The sequence below is a fragment of the Globicephala melas genome, chromosome 2 (genome assembly GCF_963455315.2).
Source record: "Globicephala melas chromosome 2, mGloMel1.2, whole genome shotgun sequence".
Lineage (NCBI taxonomy): Eukaryota > Metazoa > Chordata > Mammalia > Artiodactyla > Delphinidae > Globicephala > Globicephala melas.
Window position 1 is genome coordinate 147,068,161 of NC_083315.2, and position 26,058 is coordinate 147,094,218.

Consider the following 26,058-nt stretch of genomic DNA (forward strand, 5'->3'; position numbering starts at 1 on the left):
CTGTACGTTTCTTGAGAGTAGGGGTGAAGAAGGACTTCTTATATTCAGTTTACATGGAACAGTAAGGAATGCCTCAGGCTACTCCAGTGTACTGACTGTGTATGAGTGCCTCTGTGTGTGTGTGTGTGTGTGTGTGTGTGTGTGTGTGTGTGTGTGTGTGTGTGTTAGAGCTTGTGAGTTTAAATTTTGTTCTCTACCCTCTTCGGCACCCTGGGTGAAAAATAGGCCTTGCTTCTTTGTTTAGAAATTATTCTGTTGTCTTTATCTGTAATGTTTCCCTCTTAAATCTCTTCTGCCTGGGATCTTTTAAAATTGCTAATGATTAATTACCTCTCTTCTACATTTTTTTCTTAGGGTGAGACTGTTATTTTTCTGTTTTATGGACTAAGACTTTAAAGTGAAGCCTCTACAGTCCCCCAGGACTTCTCTCCAACATGTGGTTGGCTCCACTTGTCATATGTTTATGAATTGTTTTCATTGGTAACTTTTGCTTTGTGGTCCCGGACAGCGTGAACATTCAGGGTTCTCTTTTATTTTGCTTTTACACATCAGGACTCCAGGGGATCTGGCCTAAGCTCTCTTGCCCCATTTCCATTTCTTCCAGCTTATGAAAGTGGGTGATGATTTTAGCCAGAACTTCGGTGATGTTCAACTTACCTCAAAGAATGAATAAATACAACGACTATGGTTGAAATTTCAACATTGAGAAAATGAGAGCTCTGTCAAGCCCCAGAGGTCAGATTTCTTGATGCAGAGGTCACTGACAAAAAGTTTCTCATTACTTGGTTCTGTGAAGCAACTAAAGCATTCATCCAGTCCATATAGAAAGCCCAAATTCTCCAAATGCCATTAAATCGAAGACCAGCAGGAATTCTGCAAGGACAGAGTCTCTATTCTTTGCCATATTTAAACCATCCTACTATACTACTAGGGTGAGAATTTATCCAGTTGCTAAAAGAAAAGAAAGAATAATCTCAAGAAGAGAGAGATTCCATAATCTTTCTGAGTAATCTCAGTACTTAAGTCCCCTCCCTCTTCAAAATTTTGTCCTGTATCTACCTATCTGGAATTCCTCTAGCTGCAGCTTAAATCTGTGATTAAGAGAGAGAATAGTTTTTCTGAGCTGAGTCTTTTCTAAAGACTGAAGAAGATTTTTGAAGTCTAAGATTATGAAATTTGTAGATACCAACAAGTGGTGATGTTAAAATAATTTAACTATATATACATATATTTTATATATATATATATATATATATATATATATATATAGTGACAGCCCTTCACCTCCAGGCAAGTTGAGAGAGAAATGTAGGGAGAATAGATTTGGATCCTGAAATCCAGGTTCAAGTCTCAGTTCTGTTGTGGACCAGCCATGTGGCCTCTGGCCAGTCCCGCCATCTCACCGAGCTTGTTCCTTATCTGTAACTTAATAATACCTAGTCCCCTTACTAAATGGTTGTTTTTATATGTTTGTTGAGAATAAAAAAAAATGTTATCAAAGGTATTGCAAACTGTAACTGTCCTTTTTCTGTCATTTCCTTTTATAAGCACTCCATCACTCAGTGTAGTTATCTAGCTACTTTTCCTTCAACAAACATGTATCTCCCAAGAAACTTTGCTTCTCGAGTTTCCTGCTTTGTTTTCTTTATCCTTTTTAGATGCCACATCTGGACGTGACACTTTTCTCAGCTATGCCTAATAGAATGATAATATTCGTAGTTATCCTGTTAGCTCCCTGTTAACTCACTCAGCATTGCAGACTTGTTCAGCTTGAGGTCTGCCGTGACCCCTGAGGTCTCTTCTGCTGGCTAGGCCTAGCCACTCATTCCCCTATGCTTTATGCATTCGTGTGCCCTTGTACTTATTAAATATCTCCCTCTTATAGATGAAGAGTCTTCTTTACTGCAGTCACTTGGATATCCCCTTTGCCAGCTTCATCATTCCTGCCTCACTTCTTTTTCCCCCAGTCCTTTAGAATTAGTATCTTCTGAAGCTCTCCTAAATTGTAGAGCCAGTATTGGACATAACTGGCTAGTGCTGAACACAGTGGGAGGAGTCGTCCTTAATCATTATCCTCCGCATTATCTGTCACCCGAAGGCTTATTTGTTATCTGTGCACCTAATCACAGGAAACCCATCAGTTCCCCTCCCCTTGGTATCAGGCCAGCATTCAGCCTTTGGGCAGATTTTGCCACAGTCATTTGACAAGTGACTAATTGCTGCTCTCCCCCTCCTGAAAATACCATCCCAGCCAGTCTAAAATCCGTCCCTCTGTGTCGTGCCTGAATAGTGGTGACTCCAGGTGTTTCCTTCAGCAGCTCTCGGTGACACGGAGAGTGGCAGGCAGATGTCTTCGGTAGGGGGCGGTAGCCTCATTGGTGATGAAGAAATTGCAGAACTGTTTCCCAGGCCCTTATAGCTTCACCACTTGGGGCTTTGACTCTTAACATGCAGACTGCCCTCCTGTCCTGCGGGGTTCATCCCTTTGCGAGGTCGGCAAGCAGGTGTAGCTCCTCCTCTGCAAAGTGGCCCCCGCCGTGATTGGCGTCCTTTTTGGAAACTAGTCATCTAGTATCGTCTCCTATAAAGTTTTAGCACAGCTGGGAATGTAAGTAACCAGGTTGCAGCACATTTGGTTCATGGTTTCATTTGAGCAACAGGTCAGGATGAGAAGTTTGGATAGATTCAGACTGTCCCAAATTCTCAGATGCCCCGTTGCCTCTTCTCCTCTGTTTATATGACGAATCATGCATATGTGTGTGCCCTCTCTTCCTTTTCAAAATTCATGTCCTGTAAACCCTAGTGTTCAGAGCAGCACTGTTTACCATAGCCAAGACGTGAAGCAACCTAAGTGTCCATTGACAGAGGAATGGATAGAGAAGATGTATATTACACAATTGGATATTACTCAGCCATAAAAAAGAATGCAGCAACATGGATGGACCTAGAGATTATCATACTAAGTGAAGTAGGTCAGACAAAGACAAATACCATATGATATCACTTATATGTGGAATCTTATAAAATGATACAAGTGAACTTATTTACAAAACAGGAAGAGACTCACAGACAAAGAAAACAATTTTACGGTTACCAAAGGGGAAAGGGTAGGGAGGGATAAATTAGGAGTTTGGGATTAACAGATACACACTACTATATATAAACTAGATAAACAAGAAGGACCTACTGTATAGCACAGGGAACTATATTCAATATCTTGTAATAACCTGTAATGGAAAAGAATCTGAAAAGGGATATATATATATATATATATATATATATATATATATATATATATATAACTGAATCACTTTGCTGTACACTTGAAACTAACACAACATTGTAAATCAACTCTACTTCGATGAAAAAAAAATTTTTTTAATTCATGTCCTGGAATGACCAAAGGAATCAAAGGTTGGTCCATTTTTAGGAAAGGGGAAATGCCCTATACTTCATGTAAGAAAGAAAGCTAGTGTCTCTTCGTGTGGAATCCGGGAACACCCTGATTAAATTCTTAGTGCTTCCAGTTTAGCCATACTCACGCTAAACTCACTTTTTTCTACAGATAGAAAAGTAGCAGATACTGCGCTTGTCATTTCCTAACATATCTATTGCTCGTCTCTTTTTGTTCTGTATTATTGGCTTCTTACACAGTTCCTGGGGAGAGATTTAATTTGCCATGTGTACAACTAAATTGCAGCCTATTGAATTAACATGAAATCTCCAGGATAATGAAACAGCTCAGCCACACAGTTCCCCTTTGAAAGTAGGAAGCTGACAACTTCATTTCAGTCGTTTTGTAATTAAAGCCACTCAGAGATTCTTTGGGGAAGTGTGTATGTGCAGGTCCCTCCAAGTAGTTCAAGGCCAGCAGATGGGTCAGCCTCAAGGAGCCCCACCCTCCTGCACCCCCAGCGCGGGCACACACACACACACACACACACACACACACACACACACACACCCCACACACACACACACACACCACACACACACACACACACCACACACCCCTGGGCCGGGGGAGGGGGCCACAGAGGAAGGAGGAGACAACCCATTGTGGGGTGAGAAGAGTTGAGGGGTTAATGCAGTAGTTCTTAAGCTCTAGGGAATGTGAGAGTCCTTTGGGGGTTTGTTAAAATACATTACATTTCTGGGGCTCTAGGAGATGGGACGTGAGCCAAGGAATCATTATTTACATCAACACCTGCAGGTGACCAAAGTTCATGGCTGCAGAAACACTGCTCTGATGCCGTCCCCTTCTTTTTTTTTTTGCTGTACGCGGGCCTCTCACTGTTGCGGCCTCTCCCGTTGCGGAGCACAGTCTGCAGACGCGCAGGCTCAGCGACCATGGCTCACGGGCCCAGCCGCCCCGCGGCATGTAGGATCTTCCCAGACCGGGGCACGAACCCGCGTCCCCTGCATCGGCAGGCGGACTCTCAACCACTGCGCCACCAGGGAAGCCCTCCTTCTTGATCTTGACTGTGTGAAGCTGGATTTTGATGAAGTCATAACAATACGATAATTCACCTAGATTCGAGCAGTTCTCAATGGATGTGCACACTTGGGGGAGATTTTTGCCAACATACACAGCTCAGGCACCACCCCAACTCTGTCAAATTAAAATCTCTGGAATTAGGGCCTAGGGATGTGTATTTTTAAAGCTCCCAGGTGATCCTCCTGTGACAATCGAATTAGGGGACAGGTTAACAAACTAAAGTGCTCACCTTCGTGCTGTGAATTGTACACAGTAAAGAAGGAAGAACCACCAATGGATTAGTCATTTGTTTTTGCTTTTACCATGGTTCCCAAATCTAATCAATTGTTAAGTAGGGCTGTCCTTGATTATAACCATTAGTGAACAAAAGTGTGCTGGCATTTCACACCCGGGAGCTAGTGTCAGCTGCCCTGTTCACAGATAAAACCAATAATCAGGGTCTGTGGTCACAGATAAAACCAATAATTGGGGTCATGGATAATTAAGCATTTATCCTTTTAAGAATATACTTGTAAACAGAAGCATACTCTGTAGATGTAATTATTTCTTGCAGTAAAAAGAAAGCAACATCCAGTCTTAAATAGAGTATGAGTAAAATACACTATCTTTGTGCACAACTCTCCCTTGCATTTAAAACAGATGGCTAATTTGTCATTTATTTGACAGTTTCCTTCATCAAATATTGCATGCCTACAATGTCCAGGGACTATTCTAAGCAGGGAGAATATAGTAGTGAACAAAACAGTCAAAAATTTCAGCCCTCATGGAGCTTACATTTAAACTGGGGGAGAAGATGATAAACAAGATAAAGAAATTAAATATATAGTGTGCTTTGTAAATACTAAAGAGAATCCCTCTGTGCAATAAATATCTTACCGAGAATCTACTGTATTCTGGCATTGTTAAATATACAAAGATATCCCTGCCTTCAAAGAGTATTGTCATCGAGTACAAAACCTATTAAGTGCCTCTCAGGGAAATAATGGTAGTAATTGAATTTACATAGGAAGGAAAGAGCTCCAGAAACTGTATATGCTGTATACTTTACTCTTGCCTTTGATGTTTCTAAGCCTTTTCCATAACGCTCCCTTTTATGCAGTACATACATTATGACTAAAAGCAGCATAGCTGTTTCCTAAAACATGGAGGAAAGATTTGTAAATTAACAGACTGTGCAATTTACTGTGTTATCACATCAAGATACTTATTGATGAGAAATGTAAACTATAAGCGGTCAAATGTGCCTCTGGTACAGTGGCTTTTAGGGTCTGAATCAGGGCCACAGCATCACCTGGGAACAAGTTAGAAGTGCAAACTCTCCTGTACCCCATCCCACCCAAGCTCCCGAATCAATCTCTGGGTTGAAGCACCACAATCTGTATCTTAACGTGCTGATGAGGAAGAATGACTTGAGTCAGTCAAACACACGTTACTCACTTGTGGATACCAGTCAAGGCAGGTGAAGCAAGCACGTGATTATCCAAGAGGAGAGGTGAGTCCATTAGACCCTAATTCGCTGTTTTTCACTTAATTGGCATCTGCTTCAGACACTAACCAGGGTTGAGGCTTGAGACATCTCCACATCTGGGCTACAAACGTGTATGAGGTAGGTATAGCTGGGTGAAAAAAATCTGCAAACTAAAGATTAGGTCTTGTCGCTAAGTAACAAATAGCTGCACACCTGTCATATGCTTTTAAAGTATCCCAAAGGCTGCACTCTTAGTATTTCAGAAGCTTCTCTGGGTTGATGCCCCCTGTGCTGATAACGCATCTGCTGTTAACCTGGGTCTCTGGTGTTACCGTCTGTGGGCTTGTCTGCCTCTATCTTTATGTGTCTCTCCCTGCTTTTTTCTTTTTGGTTCACCTTTCCACTTTTAGTCTCTTTTCCGTAACAGAGACCTACTATTATTTCGTTCTTATTGATTTATCAATAATTTACTACACTAATGGAAGAGTTTTGCATTCCCTTAATTTTATTTATTGATTTTGTTGGCGTCGCCCCGCGGCAGGTGGGATCCTAGTTCCCCAACCAGGGATTGCCCCCGCGTACCCTGTAGTGGAAGTGGGGGGTCTTAACTACTGGACCGCCAGGGAAGTCCCGTTCCCTTAATTTTCAAAGCAAACAAATGGGATATCTGTTATCAAGGGGTAAAAACTAAATGAGATCGCATTGCCTTTAAAGTGATGTTGCCCTTTGAGGTTTTGTGAGGGGGTCTTTTCTTTCCCCTTTTCCCTAGATAGAAAAATCTTTGGGGGAAAATTGTTACAGGGATTATTAGGGTATGGCTAGTCATTTTTTAAGTTATATTTTCTATGAAGTTTGAACCTGGTTCCTCCTTCTTAGTTACAGAAATAAAGGAAATGGTTATATTTCATCGGAAGTGTTAAGACCCAGTTAGTGTGGAAAACCCTCGAGATCACCTTTGCCCTGTGTCCTGTTCCTCCCCCGACACTCTGTCCCCGTCTCTCCAGTCTTTGCAAAGCCTCAGGGACTGACATGGCCTTCTTTCAGGTCATCTATTTTTGCTTTGTTTTTGTGGGTGTGTTTTCATTAAAGTATAACATGCGTACAAAAAAAGGCACAGGTCATAAATATACATTGGGTTGGGTTTTCTCAAAGTGAACTTCCCATGTCATCGCTACCCAGATCAAGAACTGGAACTTGACCAGCATCCAGACACCATTCCTCCTACATGCCCGCCCACCCAGTCACCTCCCCCTCCTCCCCAGGTGAACACAATCCTGAATCCTAAGCCATACACTCATTTTGCCTGTTTGGGGGCTTTGTGTAAGTGGAATCATCCCATATGTATTACTCTGTGTCTGGTGTCCTTAAGTCCACGTTATGTTGGGGAGATTCATCTGTGTGTTGCAAGTAAGTAGCATTCGTTTATTTCATTGCTGTATTATATTTCCATGGTGAGAACACACCACAATTTGTTTATCCACTCTACTGTTGATGAGCATTGGAGTATTTCCAGTTTGGAGATAATACAAGTTCTTGTACATGTCCTTTGGTACATGTATATGTGCACTTCTTTTCAGTATATACCTAGGAGTGAAATTGCTTGCATAGGATTTACACATATTCAACTTCAGCAGAGACTGTGAACCAGTTTACCAAAGTGGTTGTAACAAGTACCCACCTGCAGTGGATGAGTTGCTTCCCATCCTTTCTAGCACTTGATACTGTCTTTTTAATTTTAGCTGTTCTGGTAGGCGTATAGTGGTCCCTCTTTGTGGCTTTAATTTGCATTTTCTTGATAACTGATAATGTCGAGCACCAATGTTTAATGGTTTTTAGATATCCTCTTTTGTGAACTTCCTTTCCAGATCTTTGCCCATTTTTCTGTTGGGTTGTCTGTCTTGTTAATTTGTAGAAGTTAGTTATGTATGGAGAGGAGCCCCTTGTTGCATATATGTTTTACATATATTCTCTTTGTCTTTTGATGAATGGTTCTTAATTTTAATGGGGTTCAATCATTTCCTTTACGATCCTATTAAAGAAACCTCTGCCTCTATCATAAAGATGTTCTTCCATGTTACACTCCAGAATCTTTAGATCTACATTTAAATATACAGCCCATCTGGAATTGATTTTTATGTAAGGTTTGAGGTGGAGTTCAAGATTCATTTTCAGATGTGTGTATATGTGTGTGTGTATGTATGTATGTACGTGTGTGTGTATATATATTGTACATGTATGTATGCACACACTCATATATAATCTCTAGACCATTAGGGTTTTATTTTTTGTTGTATTTTGTTTTGGTTTTTTGCTTATTTTTTTATAATGAACCTTTCTATTAGAATAGTTTTTGATTTCCAGAAAAGTTGCAAAGATAGTACAGAGAGTTCCCATGTACGCTTTACCCATTTTTCCTGTTCTCATCATCTTATGTCACTATAATACTTTTGTCATAGCTAAGGAATCAATGTTGATACATTCTTACGAACTAAAATCCATACTTTATTCAGAGCAGGACCATTAGATTTTGACCAGTGGAAGTGCTAGTGAGGCATGCTTTGAGACCACATCCTGTTAACTTAACCTTCAGTAACAAAGTCCCCTGGAGTGACCTGTCTTTGGTCTCAGCCTAAGCTGGAAAACTCAGCAGGGCTCAAGTGATGTGACCGTAGGTCCCATGAGATCACTGGGAAGGAAGAATGGAAATCCTGCAGTTAAAGGCCCTCTAGGTTTGTTGTTAGCTTAAACTCTCATCTCTAGTTTATTTAAAATTCTGTCTGAGTTTTAAAGGTACAATGAGTAGTCTTCTCCTTGAGTCCTACAGGACTTTAGTTTTGTAATTTCTAACCAAAGTTTAAAATACATTGGTGATGAACAGTTTTTTATTTTTAATCACCATGCCTAATATTACATCCCCAGGACTTACTTATCTTATAACTAGAAGTTTGTACCTTTTGAACCCTCTTTAGCCATTTCACCCACCCTCCAGCCTCCACCTTTGACAACTACTCTGTATCTAGGAGTTTGGTTTTCTAATTTTTTGAGGAACCTCCATACTGTTTCCCATAGTGGCTGCACCAATTTACATTCCTACCAACAGTGCACGAGGGTTCCCTGTTTTCCACATCTTTGCTCACACTTGTTATTTCTTATCTTTTTGATAATAGCTATTCTAACAGGTGTGAGGTCTCATTATAGTTTAGATTTGCATTTCCTTGATGTTGAGTGATGTTGAGCATCTTTTCATATACCTGTTGGCCATCTGTATGTCTTCTTTGGGAAAATGTCTATTCAAATTTTCTCCCCAATTTTTTTATTCGGATTGTTTGCTTTTTTTGTTACTAAGTTGTATGAGCTCTTTATATATTTTGGATATTAACCCCTTATCAGATACATGATTTGCACATATTTTCTCCTGTTCAGTAAGTTGCCTTTTTTTTTTTTAATATAAATTTATTTATTTATTTATTTATTTATTTGTGGCTGTGTTGGGTCTTCGTTTCTGTGCAAGGGCTTTCTCTAGTTGTGGCAAGCGGGGGCCACTCTTCATCGCAGTGCGCGGGCCTCTCACTGTCGTGGCCTCTCTTGCTGCGGAGCACAGGCTCCAGACGCGCAGGCTCCGTAGTTGTGGCTCACGGGCCCAGTCGCTCCGCGGTACGTGGGATCTTCCTGGACCAGGGCTCGAACCCGTGTCCGCTGCAAGTAAGTTGCCTTTTTATTTTATTGATGGTTTCCTTTGCTACACAGAAGCTTTTTGGTTTGATGTAGTCCCTCTTGTTTATTTTTGCTTTTGTTGCCTTTGCTTTTGGTGTCAAATCCAAAAAATCACTGTCAAGGAGCTTACTTGCCTATGTTTTCTTCTAGCTAGGAGTTTTACGGTTTCAGGTCTTACATTCAAGTCTTTAATCCATCATGAGTTAACTTTTGTGTATGTTGTAAGGTAATGGTCCAGGTTAATCTGATAAACAGCTTTGTAGAGAGTCAATGTTACTGATAGATGCCATGGGGAAGGAGACCCCAAGGTGCCCCTTTGGCCTTGGACGTGAGTGTGTAGAGAGCTCTATGGCTGATCTAGTCTTGTCTCCCCTCTTCAGCTCGGGCCTGGGGAATGTCACCATGACCCTTAGTTCTGAGGAAGGGAGGACAGAGAGCCCTTGATACCTCCAGACCTTTTACTGCCGGCTCCCCTCTACGACCTGCCTCTTCTAGACTTCACCGTCACAAACTTCAGCGGTGCTAGCATACTTCAAAGTGTCCCTGACTGTCTTAACTGTTTTTACTTTTCCACTTAAAGTGCAGAATAAGCCCCAGTCACCATCTTTCACTTTGACAGCAGACATTTAAATTAAAGCGAGAAAGCAAGGAAGGCCAGCCAGCCCCATTAATATTTTATGAAATATTCATTGTTCTTTAACCTGGCCATAACCCCTGTCCTGGACGACGCTTTTATAGCTGACATACTGACCCCAGGATGCACACACGCACACGCGCCGTTTTGTCTCTGTCCTGCTTCTCTTCAGTACCCTGAGCTCCCGACACTCTGCCAGCCCAGTTGTCTTCACCAGTGCCAGAAGTTCACCAAAAGAAGAACTGCATCCTGCCACCTCCTCGCAGCTCGTTCCTTCCTTCTCATCTTCCTCCTCCTCCGGTCCTAGGACTTTCTACCCTCGCCAGGGCGCTACTAGCAAGTACCTAATTGGATGGAAGAAACCCGAAGGAACCATAAACTCTGTGGGATTTATGGACACAAGAAAGTAAGGATTCTTTTGCTTCTCTTGCTGGTTTTTTTTTGTTTGTTTTGTTTTTTGTTTTGTTTTTTGCGGTACGCGGGCCTCTCACTGTTGTGGCCCCTCCCATTGCGGAGCACAGGCTCCGGAAGCGCAGGCTCAGCGGCCATGGCTCACAGGCCCAGCCGCTCCGCGGCATGTGGGATCCTCCTGGACCGGGGCACGAACCCGTGTCCCCTGCATCGGCAGGCGGACTCTCACCCACTGTGCCACCAGGGAAGCCCTCTTGCTGGGTATTTTGCTTTTAACATGACAGAGAACAGAAAAGCTTGGGGCAATTTCCTACAAGAGAGGAGGCCGGGCTAGGGGCTAGGAAGAGGGTGGTTTGGTAGGGAGATTTTTTTTTTTTCCCCTAAGTGAAACTTGTCTTAAATTGTTTCTCTGACACATTCCTTAAATAAGATAGATTGCAAAACATTCAGATTTGAGAATCTTAAGTCTCCTAGGAAAGAGTATGTCTGAAGAACAAACTTCAAAATAATCGTCCCTCTGGTGCTAAGACCACACTTGTCCCTTTGATGCTATTAATCACAGCCTTCCCATGCAATTCCTAAATGGGCCAGGAGGCACCAGAGGGACTGTTAGAAAGTAAGTGACCACCTCTGAACATAAAGAACTTTTTGACAAAAAAAATAAACGATTCAGTCAATGACTTTGTTTTTGTTTATACCAGGATTGCATTTGGGCTTCATACCCTGTGGGCTTTTATTAATAAGTCTGTCGCTAATTTTGACTTAATGTAGTTAATAGTTTCCTATGAAAGAGTGATTTATTCTTCAGGCTTTTTATTTTGTATTTCAAATTGGTCTTGTTTCTCTAACAAGCATTTATCTGAGTAGATTCTAATGTAATTGAACAGAAGTGATTCTCCTTTTCTCTCCTTTAATAGCTGTCCATTGACTTACCTCTTTCAGAGCCCATCGTGCCCTTGAGTCAACCTTGTCGACTTAACTTCTACCCTCTCTTCCTCTTCTTTCAAGGCGTCATCAGAGTGATGGCAATGAAATAGCCCACACCAGGCTGCGTGCCTCAACCAGGGACCTCCGGGCATCCCCAAAGCCAACCTCCAAGTCCACCATTGAGGAGGATCTCAAGAAACTCATCAATCTGGAAAGCCCAACTCCTGAATCCCAGAAGAACTTTAAGGTACAGGGTAGAACTTGGGGTAAATAGCAGTTAGAGAGAGACCAAACGGGGCAGTTGTACCCTCCAGGAAGTGGTGGTTCCAGGCTCCTCTTCATCAGACCCCACTTCCCGCCATCAGCTGACTGTCCCAGTAATTGGTTCACATGTTTTCCAGATGCTCTGCCCCTGCAGCCACATCTCTTGAGTCGTGTTTATATTAACCTGTCCCTAGCCCCATGGCTTTTTTCTTCCAGTGTATCCTACTTACAGTGCACAGGCTACACTTTCTTGACATTATTACTCAGATGACATTGCTTCTCAGAACTCTGCAGAGACACCCATGGCTCCCTTGTCAGACAGAAAGTTTTCTGAAAGGGCTTTAGCGCTTTCTGTCCGAAGGGTCCTCGTCCTCCTTCCACAGTAGCCCCCAGTGTGTTTCCTGCCCTGGGTGTGTCCACGGCACCCTGCACTCTGGCCTTGCCTCTGCCCCCTGCCCCTGGCCAGGCAGACCTACCAGCCACACACTGCATGCTGTTTAGTCCAGCAAACATAAGTCTGCACGTTTACCTTCAGAACTTCCCAGATTCTCTTCACTTCGTAAAGCCTTCTCTCCACTCTCAGAATTCCAGACTAGAAATGCCTTCTCTGGAACCCAGCCACCCTCCCCGTCAAGTCCCGAGAACTTGCTCAGAGTTGGTGGGTATGTTGGTGGCCAGACCCCTGCATGACCACGAGGAAGGGTTTGTTCTGCTCCCCTCAGCTTGGGGACCCTTGAAGCCCACCTAAGGCTCTCTGCTTTCTTGTCCTCTAAAATGTGCAGTCTCACGCTCCCAGGCTCAGAGCTAGTGTTGGCTTAGCTGGGCCCAAAGATATTTCACGCCAAGCGTTTGGTATTCCTGTCTGCAGTGTACCGGGTGGCCCCAAGAGAAGGGAGTCCACCCCCCAGAAGGTCATGGCTACAAACTTTAATGTTTTCTGTTCTCTGTGTTCTTAGTTAAATGATTTGTAGTCTCTTGGAAGTGACTAGAAAGCTTAATTTAAGAAGACCTTTGAGAACTGATTGAAAATGGAAGCTGACCTATTCCCTTAACCACTCACCATCCTCAGACTGTGATCAGAGGGTGAGAGACACGCTCAGCTGGATGAGCTGTGTGGCCTTGTCTCATCCAGGCTTTCTCGTCACCATTCTAGTTTATGTGCACACGTACATGCCTCTGTGTATGCGTGTGCCACACGTGTGTGTGCATCTTCCTTCAGACAGGTCAGATATACCTCCTAAACTTACAAATCAACATTTACAGAGATGAAATGTGCTCCAGAGACCATTCTGGAGTTTTGCTGAGAAATCAATGAGTTATAAACATTAACATCATAAATCATTTTAAAGACTTGCCATTCTGGACTTCTGTAATTTCTATTTTATAAGCCAGCGCTTGACAGTTCTGACTCATCACCCAGGGCACAAATGGTTTCCTTAGCAACCTTGCAAAAGATAGTACTTGAAACTTCTTTCTTTATCCATCAAAAACCAAAGAGGTATATTAAAATTTTTAACTACCAGTTTCAAAACAAAAATTATTTCAGATTTTTCCTTTGAGATTAGAGGAAAATAAAACCTGCCCTGAAAGGAATCTTTCCACCAATTCTTAGTTTAACATTTTTGGAAAGGAGCAAGCTCAGAGCTTTCATCCTTTTGATTTACTCATGCAGTGGAAATAATTGAAAGCAAATGTCTGTCTTGCCCTTATTCAGGCCTTGGCTTTTATTTCCAAAGTGAATTACTTTAACATTCCTTTTTGAAATAGGAATGCACATTCTTTATGTTGTGACTATATTACCGTGAGACCCTCTGCAAAGAAAATGCTTCTGCTGGCTAAACTATTATGGTGAAAAGGCTGGAAGCAGGAGCTGGAAATACGCTCTGTTTTCTCTCTCGTTTCATCCTTTTTGGTTTGGTTTCAGATGAGTTCAGCTAAGTAGCTCTGTGTGTCTTGTGAGACTCATCATCTGAATGGCCGTGCCTCTGCTGTGTCAGTAAGACTAACATGCCCTTGCGAGGTCTTCCAGGCCATGCCTGGCTCAAGGCTCCGAGCCACTGCATCAGGCTTCAGGGTACAAGGAGTAGCTTGCTTTGGGCTGTGATACTTGGAAACCACTCACGCCACATTGGCTTTCTCACATAGCAAGTGCTACCAGTGAGCCATCATGAATAGCAAATGACGGGGTTATTCCCCGGCTCGTTTGCCAGCAGAGTGAGATATCTGCTGCAGGACGTGGCAGGGCTCTGCTGGGCAGGCTGGAGCTGAGAGGTGGGTGGCTGCAGGGCCCCGCGCAGCTGCTGTGGAACTCGTATCTCAAGGAAAAGGGCAGAGCTATTAACGTTGTATGAACCCTCATTGGCAGGCAGAGCTGGGATCACTGTATTCTCCCCGAGGGCTGCATGAGTCTGGCAGGTGAACAGACAGTAAGTAGTGCAAACTGAGAGCCTTGCTCTCCAGCCAGTACTCTCAGGTACAGACCAAAGGAAGAGGCTTCATGCGGCTCTAGTGTTTAGGAAGAGCCGATACTCGCTTATTGCAAGTGCGGGTAACCCGTTTCACTGAGAGCCAGGAGGAGTGAAAAGAGTGAGGAGGGGAAGGAGACGGACCTGAAGCAAGACGCCCCCTCTCTAGGCCTTGCTTCTCAGCTTTGAAACAAAAGACCAGACTAGATCAATGGTGCCCAAATGATTTTAAAGTTCAGGAACCCTTTTCTTCCTAATACAGTTAGTTACACATGGCAGCCCAACATGTAGAACTAAGAAAGCAGAACTTCTCCAAGGGGAGGGGTGGGGTGCCTTGGGCTCTTGGGTCCCACCTGAACATCTCCTCTCCCCAGGCAGTGATGCTGGGAGGAACCCTTAGGGCTCCTTGGAACACAGTTGAGATCCCCCTTCCTGGTGCTCTCTAAAATCCCTTCCAAGTCTGCCACCCATTGTATTGTGGTTCTTTCCCAGGGTGTGGCAGCACAGGGCAGCACCACTCAGCGATCTCAGGTATGACCTGCAAGGAAGACAGAGGGTGCCCTAGGGGACTGAATAGGTGCACATACCTTTAAGACTGGAGTTGAAGAGGGCTGGGGTCAGGAGCCGTCCCAACGTGCTTGGCCCAGGCTAGGTCCTACTATTTTTTAACGGATAGAAAGCATCTAGGTAGATTGCTTCCTTCCATCTCCTCCCCTGCCTCCCTTTAGTGCAGGATGTTATAACTTTGAATAAATCTCACTGCTCAAAGGATCTCTTCAAGGTAGCTGTTTACTACCTTGAAGTATATTAACATTTCCCAAAGAGGCTGAAACTAGAACTGGTGGAAAATCTCTCTCCTGTAAAACCATCAGGGTGGGGATAGTCACTGGAAAAGGAAGTCCCTTTGCCAAACCCAGATGTGCTAAAAATGATTGAGAGCAGTTTTTGAATAGAGAGATCTGAAATCTGGTCTAGTAGGCAGGAGCCTTATGTGACAGTCCTAGAACCTTGCAGGTGGAGGGAGGTGACTTTTTTTGTGGTACGCGGGCCTCTCACTGTTGTGGCCTCTCCCGTTGCGGAGCACAGGCTCCAGACACACAGGCTCAGCGGCCATGGCTCACGGGCCCAGCCGCTCCGCGGCACGTGGGATCCTCCCGGACCGGGGCACGAACCCGCGTCCCCTGCATCGGCAGGCGGACTCTCAACGACTGCGCCACCAGGGAAGCCCTTTTTTTTTTTTTTTTTATTTACAATTAGCAAGCCATTTAACCTCTCTAATGCCCACTCTTCTGTGTGAAGTGAGAAGGGAAATCATTTCCATACCAAGTCGCCTCCCACTTAAAGACTCACAAAGCATTTATCACAACAGCTTAGTTTTCAAGGTAAGCACGTATGTACTTTGGGCTTAACTCATTGTGAATTTTAAAAAGTGAACACAGTTGGCTACACCTGGGGCTCATTTACAATGCATTTGATTAGTAATTTTTTCATATTTATGCTGCAGCTGTGCATACCACACTGTGGGTAGCTTTGACTTGATCAACCCTTGGCTTGTTGGACCGGAAGCATGTTAGACCTCAGAACCCATGAATGAGTCTGAGCATCAGATCTGTTCTCAGCCTCCTAGATGGAGGCATTGCCATATCATTCTCTCTCTATCCCTTCAAAGTGTCATGGAAAGTTTCACAGTGGCTTCCTGCCAGCAGTGACACAGCCCTCCTACTCACATCCTCACCTGTTCTCCAAATTGTTCTCCCTGCCAAGGTGAACCGTTAACTAAGAAGAACTAAATAAGGATAACTCTGTTTTTTGTTGTTGTTGTTTTTGTTCTGTTTTTTTGCGGTACGCGGGCCTCTCACTGTTGTGGCCTCTCCCGTTGCGGAGCACAGGCTCCGGACACGCAGGCTCAGTGGCCATGGCTCACGGGCCCAGCCGCTCCGCAGTATGTGGGATCTTCCCGGACCGGGGCACGAACCCGCATCCCCTGCATCGGCAGGCAGACTCTCAACCACTGCGCCACCAGGGAAGCCCCAGGATAACTCTGTTAATGGACCGCATACTCTGTTGGCTTGCAGGATGCTGGATATTTCAATATCGTTAACGTGTCTGTTTTTCCTCCATGAATGGAATTCTCAAAAGCTTGCTATTTGTAGAAAAATCTCAAATAAAAATCAAATCTGGTCACAAAGGCAAAAGACATTAACAAGAGATACAGCTGTTAGAGCTTTTGTCATTTATATATAACTGTATAAATACTTATCACTTATAAAGATGACTTCCCTATTTTTATTTCACGAATAGAAATCCATCTAAAAAAATAAATTATCTCCCAAGCTCATTAAATATAATATTAGTAGTTAATGCTTTCAAAAGCCACCTATTATTTGGGTGAATATATTGTGATGATCAAAGGCTCTTGTTGCCTGGCAAACGTGCAATCGCTTGACAAGCTTCTGAGGATACCTTCCCGGCACCATGGCTGTTTCGCTGGGGACCGTAACATTATTTCGTAACACCACTGATAACGTACTGTTGTGCTCAGTCCAGTGTTTCATGGAATCCTCATAATAATCCTGAGAGGTGAACCCCATTTCATAGACGAGGAACTGGGCTCAGAGCAATAACATGATTTGGTCAAAGACACGGGATTCAAATAAAACCCATATTTGTCTGATCCTAAAGTCTTGTTAACCATGACACGATAGTGATGAATCTGCTTAATGCCACATCTGGATTTTGTACTGAGCACTGATCAGCTGCAGCCAGCATGCTGGGCTGTGAGGATGCGGCGCCCGGAACTCCTGTTTTAGCCCTTAAGGATGTAGACAATGATGGTGGACCTTGAGGCTTCCCTGTTGGGCTCCAGGATCTGAAAGGTTGTGTCTACCAGAGTGATTTTGTTAACGCACCCATCCTCCGCCCCCGGTCTTGGGTGTGTGACCCAGAAGATTGACTTTCTGTTGTCTTGACTCTGTTTTTCAGTTCCACGCGCTCTCCTCTCCTCAGTCTCCCTTTCCCACCACTCCCACCTCAAGGCGGGCCTTGCACAGAACGCTGTCCGATGAGAGTATTTACAGCGGCCAGAGGGAGCACTTTTTCACCTCAAGGGCTTCGCTTCTGGACCAAGCCCTGCCCAACGATGTCCTCTTCAGTAGCACCTACCCTTCTCTCCCCAAGTCTCTTCCATTGCGGAGGCCTTCTTACACCTTGGGAATGAAGTCGTTGCACGGTAAGTGTGTCTTCAGCTGCAGCTGAACAGCCCTGCTGATGATGGCCAGTGTCCGCAGACACTTGCCACTCGGTTTGCTCAAGAATGAGAATTACAGGAAGTCCTGCTTGCTTGCTCCGATTATCTGGGCTCACCACCCCTCCCTCATTCAGCCTCTCACCTGGAATCCCAGACCACAGGCATTGAGCCTCACCAGACCGCAAGAGTCATCTAGGATGCTTGGTTTATTTTTTTCCAGTTGAGGTGTAATTGACATATAACATTATATTAGTTTCAGATTAAGATTTACTTTTGTAGCAGCTTTCAAATATGCAGTACAGTATTAACAATAGTCGCCATGCTGTATATCCCCATGACTCATTTATTTTATAACTGGAAATTTGTACCTTTCACTCCCTCCAGCATCTTTCACCACCCCCGCCCTACTTCTGGCAACCACCAGTCTGTTATCTGTATCTATGAGCTCCAATTTTTTTTTTTTTAGATTTCACATATAAGTGAGATGGATCATACAGTATTTGTCTTTCTCTGACATTTTTCAATTAGCACAGTGCCCTCAAGGTCCAGCCGTGTTGTTGCAAATGGCAACATTTCATTCTTTTTTAAATTAATTTATATTGGAGCATAGTTAATTTACAATGTTGGGTTAGTTTCTGCTGTACAGCAAAGTGAATCACTTCTACATATACATATATCCACTCTTTTTTAGATTATTTTCCCATATAGGTCATTACAGAGTATTGGATAGAGTTCCCCGTGCTATACAATAGGTTCTTAGTAGTTATCTATTTTATATATAGTAGTATGTATATGTCAATCCCAATCTCCCAATTTATCCCTCTTCCTCCTTTTCCCCCTGGTAATCATAAGTTTGTTTTCTACATCTATGACTCTAAATTTTCATTCCTTTTTTATGGCAGAATAATATTCCATTGTGTGTGTGTCCACATTTTCTTTATCCATTCATCCATCAGTGGACACTAAGGTGGCTTCCATGTCTTGGCTATTGTAAATATGCTGCAGTGAACGTGGGGGTGCACATGTCTTTTTGAGTTAGTGTTTTCTATTTCCTTGGTTAAATACCCAGAAGTAGAATTGGTGGATCATATGGTAATTCTATTTTTAATTTTTTGAGGACCCTCCATACTGTTTTCCATAGTGGTTGCACCAATTTACATTCCCATGAACAGTGCACAAGGGCTCCCTTTTCTCTACATTCTTACCAACAATTGTTATTTGTTGTCTTTTTGATAATAGCCATTCAACAGTTATGAGATAACATCTCAATAGGTTTCGATTTGCATTTCCTGGATGATGAGTGATGTTGACCATCTTTTCATATACCTGTTGGCCATCTGTACGTCTTCTTTGGGAACACGTCTATTCAAATCTTCTACCCATTTTTTACTCGGATTGTTTGCTTTTTTGCTATTGAGTTGTATGAGTTCTTTACATATTTCGGATATTAACCCCTTATCAGGTATGTGATTTGCAAATATCTTCTCCCATTCGGTAGGTAGCCTTTTCATTTTTTTGATGGTTTCCTTTGCTGCATAGAAGCTTTCTAGTTTGATGTAGTACCACTTGTTTATTTTTCCTTTTGTTGCTTTTGGTGTCAGAACCAAAAAATCATCACCGAGACTTATGTCAAGGAGCTTACCATGTATGTTTTCTTCTAGGATTTTTATGGTTTCAGGTGTTACACTCAAGTCTTTAATACATTATGAGTTAACTTTTGCATATGGTGTAAAATAGTGGTCCACATTCATTCTTCTGCATGTAGCTGTCCAGTTTTCCCAACACCATTTATTAAAAAGATTGTCCTTTCCCCATTGTATATTCTTTCCTCCTTTGTCATAAATTTATTGATCATATATGTGTGGGTTTATTTCTGGGCTCTCTATTCTGTTTCATTGATGTGTGTGTCTATTTTTATGCCAATACCATACTGTTTTATTGTACCTCTGTAATAAAATTTGAAATCAGGAAGCATGATGCCTCCAGTTTTTTGGTTCTTCTCAACACTGATTTGGCTATTCAGGGTCTCTTGTGGTTCCGTACAAATGTTAGGATTGTTTATTCTATTTCTGTAAAATATGCCATGGGAATTTTGATAGGGATTGCTTTGAATATGTTGATGGCTTCGGTGGTATGGACATTTTAACAGTATTCTTCTAATCCGTGAGCACTGAATGTCTTCATTTATTTGTGTCTTCGTCAGTTTTTTCATTAATGTCTTGTATTTTTCAGTGTACAGGTCTTTTACCTCCTTGGTTAAATTTATTCCTAGGTGTTTTATTCTTTTTTGTATATGGGATTTTCTTAATATATCCTTTTGATAGCTTGTTGTTAGTGAATAGAAACAACAGGTTTTTTTGTATTGATGGTGTGTCTTACAACTTTCCTGAATTCTTTGATTAGTTCTAATAGTTTTTTGGTGGAGTCTTTAAGGTTTTCTGTATATGACATGTTATCTGCAAATAGTGACAGTTTTACTCCTTTTCTGATTTGGATGCCTTTTATTTATTTTTCTTGCCTAACTGCTCTGGGTAGGACTTCCAATACTTTGTTGAACAAAAGTGGTGAGAGTGGGCATCCTGTCTTGTTCCTGACCTTAGAGCTTTCAGCTTTTCAAAGTTGAGTATGGCATCACCTGTGGGCTTGTGATATATGGTTTTTATTATGATGAGGTATGTTCCCTCAATACTCACTTTGTTCAGAGTTTTTATCATAAATGGATGTTGAAAATGTAAAATGCTTTTTCTGCGTTTATTGAGATGATTATATGATTTTTATATTTCATTTTGTTAATGTGGTTTTTCACATTGATGAACCATCCTTACATCCCTGGAATGAAACCCACTTGAACATGGTATATGATCCTCTTAACATATTGTTGAATTAGGTTTGCTAATATTTTGTTGAGGGGTTTTGCATCCATGTTTTTAGGGATATTGGCCTATAATTTTCTTTTCTTGTGGCATCCTTGTCTGGTTTCCATATCAGGGTTATGCTGGCCTTGTAAAATGTGTTTGGAAGGGTTCCCTCCTCTTCTATTTTTCTGGAAGAGTTTGAGAAGGAATGGTATTAAATCTCCTTTGAATGTTTGGTAGAATTCATCAGTAAAGCTGTCTGAGTCCTGACTTCCATTGTTGGGAGATTTATGATTACTGATTCCATCTCCTTACTAGTAATTTGTCTGTTCAGATCTTCTATTTCTTCATGATTCAGTCTTGGTAGTTGTGTGTTCCATTTCTTTGAAGTTGTCCAGTTTGTTGGCATATGACTGTTTATAGTATCTTATGATCCCTTGTATTTCTGTGGTATCAGATGTAACATCTCCTCTTTGATTTCTGATTTTGAGTCCTCTCTTTTTTTCCTGAGTGTAGCGAAAGGTTTATCAATTTCGTTTTTTTTTTTTTTTTCAAAGAACCAGCTCTTAGTTTCATTGACCTTTTCTGTTCTCTTTTTAGTCTTTCATTTATTTTGCTCTGATCTTTGTTATTTCCTTCCTTCTGCTAATTGTGGGCTTCAATTCTTCTTTTCCTAGTTTCTTGAGAGGTAAAATTTGGTTTTTTGAGACCATTCTCATTCCTTGATGTAGGCATTTATTGTTATGAACTTCCCTCTTAGAATTGCTTTTGCTGCATCCCATAATTTGGTATGTTGTATTTCCATTTTCAATTGTCTCAAAGTATTTTTTAAGTTTCTCTTGCTTTCTTCTTAGATCCATCGGTTGTTCAGTAGCATGTTGTTTGTTTAATCTCTACCTATTTGTGAATTTTCCAGTTTTCTCCTGTAATCAATTTCTGGTACATACCACTGTGGTCAGAAGAGATGTTTGATATGGTTTTAATCTTTTTAAATTTAGTTAAGACTTGCTGTGGCCTAACATATGGTCTATCCTGGAGAATACCCCATATGCACCTGAGAAGAATGTGCATTCTTTTGCTTTTGAATGGAATGTTCTGTATTTCTGTTAAGACCATCAGTCTAACATGTCATTTAAGGCCAGTGTTTCTTTATTGTTTTTTTGTCTGGGTGATCTATCATTTGTTGAAAGTGATGTATTAAAGTCCCCTGTTGTTGTTGTATTCCTGTCTATTCTCCCTTGAGGTCTATTAATATTTGCTTTATATAATTAGGTGCTCCTAGGTTATGTGCACAAATATTTACAAATGTTATATTCTGTTGTTGAATAACCACTTTAGTATTATGTCATGATCTTTGTCTCTTACTACAGTCTTTGTCTTAAAGTCTATTTCATCTGATGTAAGTATAGCTACCCCAGCTTTCTTCTGGTTTCCTTCTGCATGGAATATCTTTTTCCATCCCTTTGTGTGTGTCCTTACATGTGAAGTGAATCTCTTGAAGCAACAATTAGATATATATTTTTTATCCAATCACTCTGTATCTTTTAATTGAAGAATTTAGTTTGTTTACATTTAAAGTAATTATCGGTAACTATGTACTTGTACCATTTTGTTGTTTTCTGGATGCCTGTGGTTCCTCTGATCCTTTCTTCTTCTTTACTGTCTTCCTTTGTGGTTTGATGACTTTCTTTAGTGGCATGCTTTGGTTTCTTTATCTTTTTTGTATATACTATAGAGTTTTGGTTTGTGGTTACCATGAGGCTTACTTAAAACAACTTATAACAGTCTGTTTTAAGTTGAGAACAACTTAAATTTGAACACATTCTAAAGCTCTAACTTTTACTCCCCACTCCATTTCATGTTTTTATGTAAAATTTACATCTTTTTATCTTGCATATCCCTTAATTTATTACAGTTATAGTTATTTTTACTACTTTTGTCTTTTAACCTTCATACTAGCTTTACAAGTGGTCAGTTGACCACCTTTAGTATATATTTACCTTTTCCAGTGAGATACATACTTGAATATGTTTTCTTATTACTAATTAGCACTCTTTCTCTAAAGAAGTCCCTTTAACTATTCTTGTAAGACCAGTGTAATAATGAACTTCCTTAGCTTTTGCTTATCTGAAAAACTCTTATTTCTCCTTCAATTCTGAATTGACAGCTTTGCCAGGTAGAGTATTCTTTGTTGGCAGTTTTTTCCTTTCAGCACTTTGAATATATCATGCGGCTCCCCTCTGGCTTGCAAAGTTCCTCCTGAAAAATGTGCTGATAGTCTAACGGGGGGTTCCCTTCTGTGTAACAAGTTGTTCTTTTCTTCCTGCTTTTAAGATTCTCTCCTTCTCTTTTTTTTTTATTAATTTATTTATTTATTTTTGGTTAGGTTGGGTTTTTGTTGCTGCGTGCGGGCTTTCTCTAGTTGCGGTGCACAGGCTTCTCATTGTGGTGGCTTCTCTTGCTGCAGAGCACGGCCTCTAGGCACACGGGCTTCAGTGGTTGTGGCTCGCAGGCTCAGTAGTTGTGGCACACGGGCTTAGTTGCTCCGCGACATGTGGGATCTTCCCAGACCAGGGCTCGAACCCGTGTCCCCTGCATTGGCAGGCAGATTCTTAACCACTGCACCACCAGGGAAGTCCCTCTCCTTCTCTTTAACTGTTGGCATTTTAATTATGTGTTTTGGTGTGGTTTTCTTCGGGTTCATCTTTTTTGGAACTCTCTGGACTTCATGGATCTAGATAACTGTTTCCTTCCCTTGGTTAAGGAAGTTTTCAGCCATTATTTCTTCAAATAAGTTTTCTGCCCTTTCTCTCTTCTCCTCCTGGGACCCCTATAATGTGAATGTTGGTACGCTTGATGTTGCCCCATGTGTCCCTTAAGCTTTCTTCCCTGTTTTTCATTCTTTTTTCTTTTTGCCTCTCTGATTGACTGAATTCCTCTACCCTATGTTAGACTTCACCAATCCTTTCTTCTGCTTCATCTAGTCTGCTGTTGAGCCCCTCTAGTGTATTTTTCAGTTCAGTTACTGTATTCTTCAGCTCTGTGACTTCTGTTTGGTACTCTCTTTTACGTTCTGTGTCTTTGTGGAAGTTCTCACCGTGTTCATCCTTTCTTGTCTCAAGCTTCGTGAACATCTTTATGGCCATCATTTTTAACTCTTTATCTGGTAAGTTACTTATCTTCATTTCATTGAGAATTTTTCCTGAGATTTTTCTTGTGTTTTTCATTTGGAACATTTTCCTTTGTTTCTTCATCTTCCTTGGTGCTGTGTTTGTTTCTACGTATTAGGTAAAACAGCCACCTCTCCCAGCTTTGATCGAGTGGCCTCATGTAGAGGATGAATCGTGTCTTCCTACCCTGCCCTAGCTCTTGATTGTCTCTCAAACTTTTGTGATTGTCCAAGCAGCCTAGTTTATTTTTAAGAGCCTCCGGTAGCTGAGGGTGTGACAAGACCTGTCAGTGTCTCCAAGGGATGGATCTCAGTCATCACTTAGATTCAGTCATCACTTAGGTCTCAGTCATCACTTAGATTGGAAACCGGAATCTCAGGCAGCAGCTTTTAAAGTATGCACATATGTACAGTCCTATGGGACCACAAGTATAAGCACCACCCCCCACCACCACCACCAGTGACCTGGAGGTGTCTGCCGGGTGGCAGTCATAAGTACTGGGACACCACATGTATGTATAAGCGCCTTTCTGGAGATGCCTATGAGCTGGAGTGAGGCAGATGGAGAACACAAAGATTGCGTCCACAGGCCTCTGTTCCCTGAGAGCATCTTGTAGGCCTCTAAATGTGCCAGAACAGAAGGCTATGCCTGTGGCCAAAGCTCCAGGACAAGCGAATAGGACTCTTTCACAGAAAGACTGGGGTGTGTTTCAGTCTGCTGCCTGGCAGTGCCCTGGGGGGGTGGTAGCCTGCCAAGAGCTGCCTCTTCAGGTGTTAGAGTCCCATGGGACCCAGAAACATGAGCTCCTCTTGGGCTCCAGAGCCCAAGGGGCAGCCACTGTGCAGCAGCCACAAAACTGGGGCTCCTGATGTGGTAAAAGCTCTCCCTTGGGCTGCTTGTTCAAAATAGAGATTTGCAGACCTCACCCAAGACCTGCTGAATTTGAATACAAAAGTCTGGTTTGTATTGTATTTTTTACCAAACATCCCAGCTGCTGTTAGGATTGGGCACATTTGGCTAACACCAGATTAGTTATTTCTTAGAGAATGTCATCCACTGGCTTCCCTGAGCCACAGCATTGTTCTGTCTTTCCCAGCTATGAGAATATTAGCTGTGGTGTCGGCCAGTCACTTGTTGACTCATTCGTTCATTGAGTGAGTGAGTATTATTTAGGAAAAGGCTTATTGATGCCGGGCACCTCCGTATTCTTCCCTTTGATTCATAAATGCCTTGTTCCTCCATCACCTTACTTGATCCCAGTTTTATTAAGGGCCATATTCAGGGACCAAAAAAAATTGCTTTTTTTCTTTCTCCTCTGTCCAGCTCCATTCCGGGGTTCTGCAGCTACCCTCCCACTATTGCCCAGCACAGCAGATACCTATTATGGAAGCTGTGTGCCTGCTTATCATACAGGTGGCTGTAACCCCACCTCCCTTCTGCCCTTTTTCCTTCAGGGAACTCTGCAGCTTTATCTCTCTCTATGTCCATTTATACCCAATTTCTTTTCCTTCTGCTTCTTCTCTGAAGCAGTGTTTTCTTTAAATCTCCTGCCTTCCTACTTTGCTTTCTCCCTGCATCTTTTCTGAGCTTTCAACCCACTCCCATGACTGTTGCTCCATCATCTCCATCCTGCTTCCTACACAGTTCCCTTCTCCCCTTCTCCCCTGTGGCAGACATCACTCAAGAATCACATCAGCTTCCCCCTCCTCCCTCTTTATAAGAGGTCCAACTATGGCTTGAACCTGATTTCTCTTTGCCCTGAAAGGTCACTGTCTATGAACCAAAGCTGACACATGAAATGACCACTTTTTACCATCTGGACTCTAGAAACCACCTCCTAGTTGTGCCCTAAATAGTAGCCTTTTTTCCTCCCCTTCTCTCCCTGCATTGGGACCACTCTCCCTGCACTCCATTCCTCTTACAAGTACTTCCTGCCTACCTTGAATGTTTCTTTCACGTCCCCATTTTTTTTAACCTTTATAGGGATAAAAATAAACCCTCTGTGAAAGCCTGTCTGCATGTGTCATGTCACAGTAGGCCCTGCCTTCTGGAAGCTCACATACTAAGAGAACAGCCTGGAAATCTGCCCCCCTCACACCTTCCCTGTGAAGCCTGTGGCTGAAGGCCTGGCACTGAGGGAGGGGAGGAGCGGGCCACCCTCTCCCAGCTCCTTCCATCACCTCTTCTTGCTTTCCTAAAAGTCAGGCAGCAGCCACAGTGATCCCACGCCCTAAACTGAGCAGTTCTTGGGGGGCTGATCCCTACGCCTTGGCCTCGTTGGTGTGACCACCACTGAGATACTGAGATGTGTTTGGGGAATGGGCGGCTTCTTTTTTTCCAAGTGGAAATTTGGGCCCCAGAGATAAAAGGGCAGAAGGGTGGTTGTGTGTAACACACAAAATCGT

At 42.4% G+C, this 26,058-nt stretch overlaps 1 protein-coding gene across 31 annotated transcripts in view; it reads left to right on the top strand.

Moving 5' to 3' along the window:
• SIPA1L1 (signal induced proliferation associated 1 like 1) overlaps positions 1-26,058 on the top strand; it is a 501,244-nt gene that overhangs the window by 458,232 nt on the left and 16,954 nt on the right. For all 31 annotated transcript variants that reach the window (XM_030831557.2, XM_060294975.1, XM_060294973.1 and 28 more), the window contains 3 exons: positions 10,487-10,720; positions 11,734-11,899; positions 17,364-17,610. In XM_030831557.2, the coding sequence (XP_030687417.1) occupies positions 10,487-10,720; positions 11,734-11,899; positions 17,364-17,610 (647 nt within the window). The remainder of the gene's footprint in view (positions 1-10,486; positions 10,721-11,733; positions 11,900-17,363; positions 17,611-26,058) is intronic.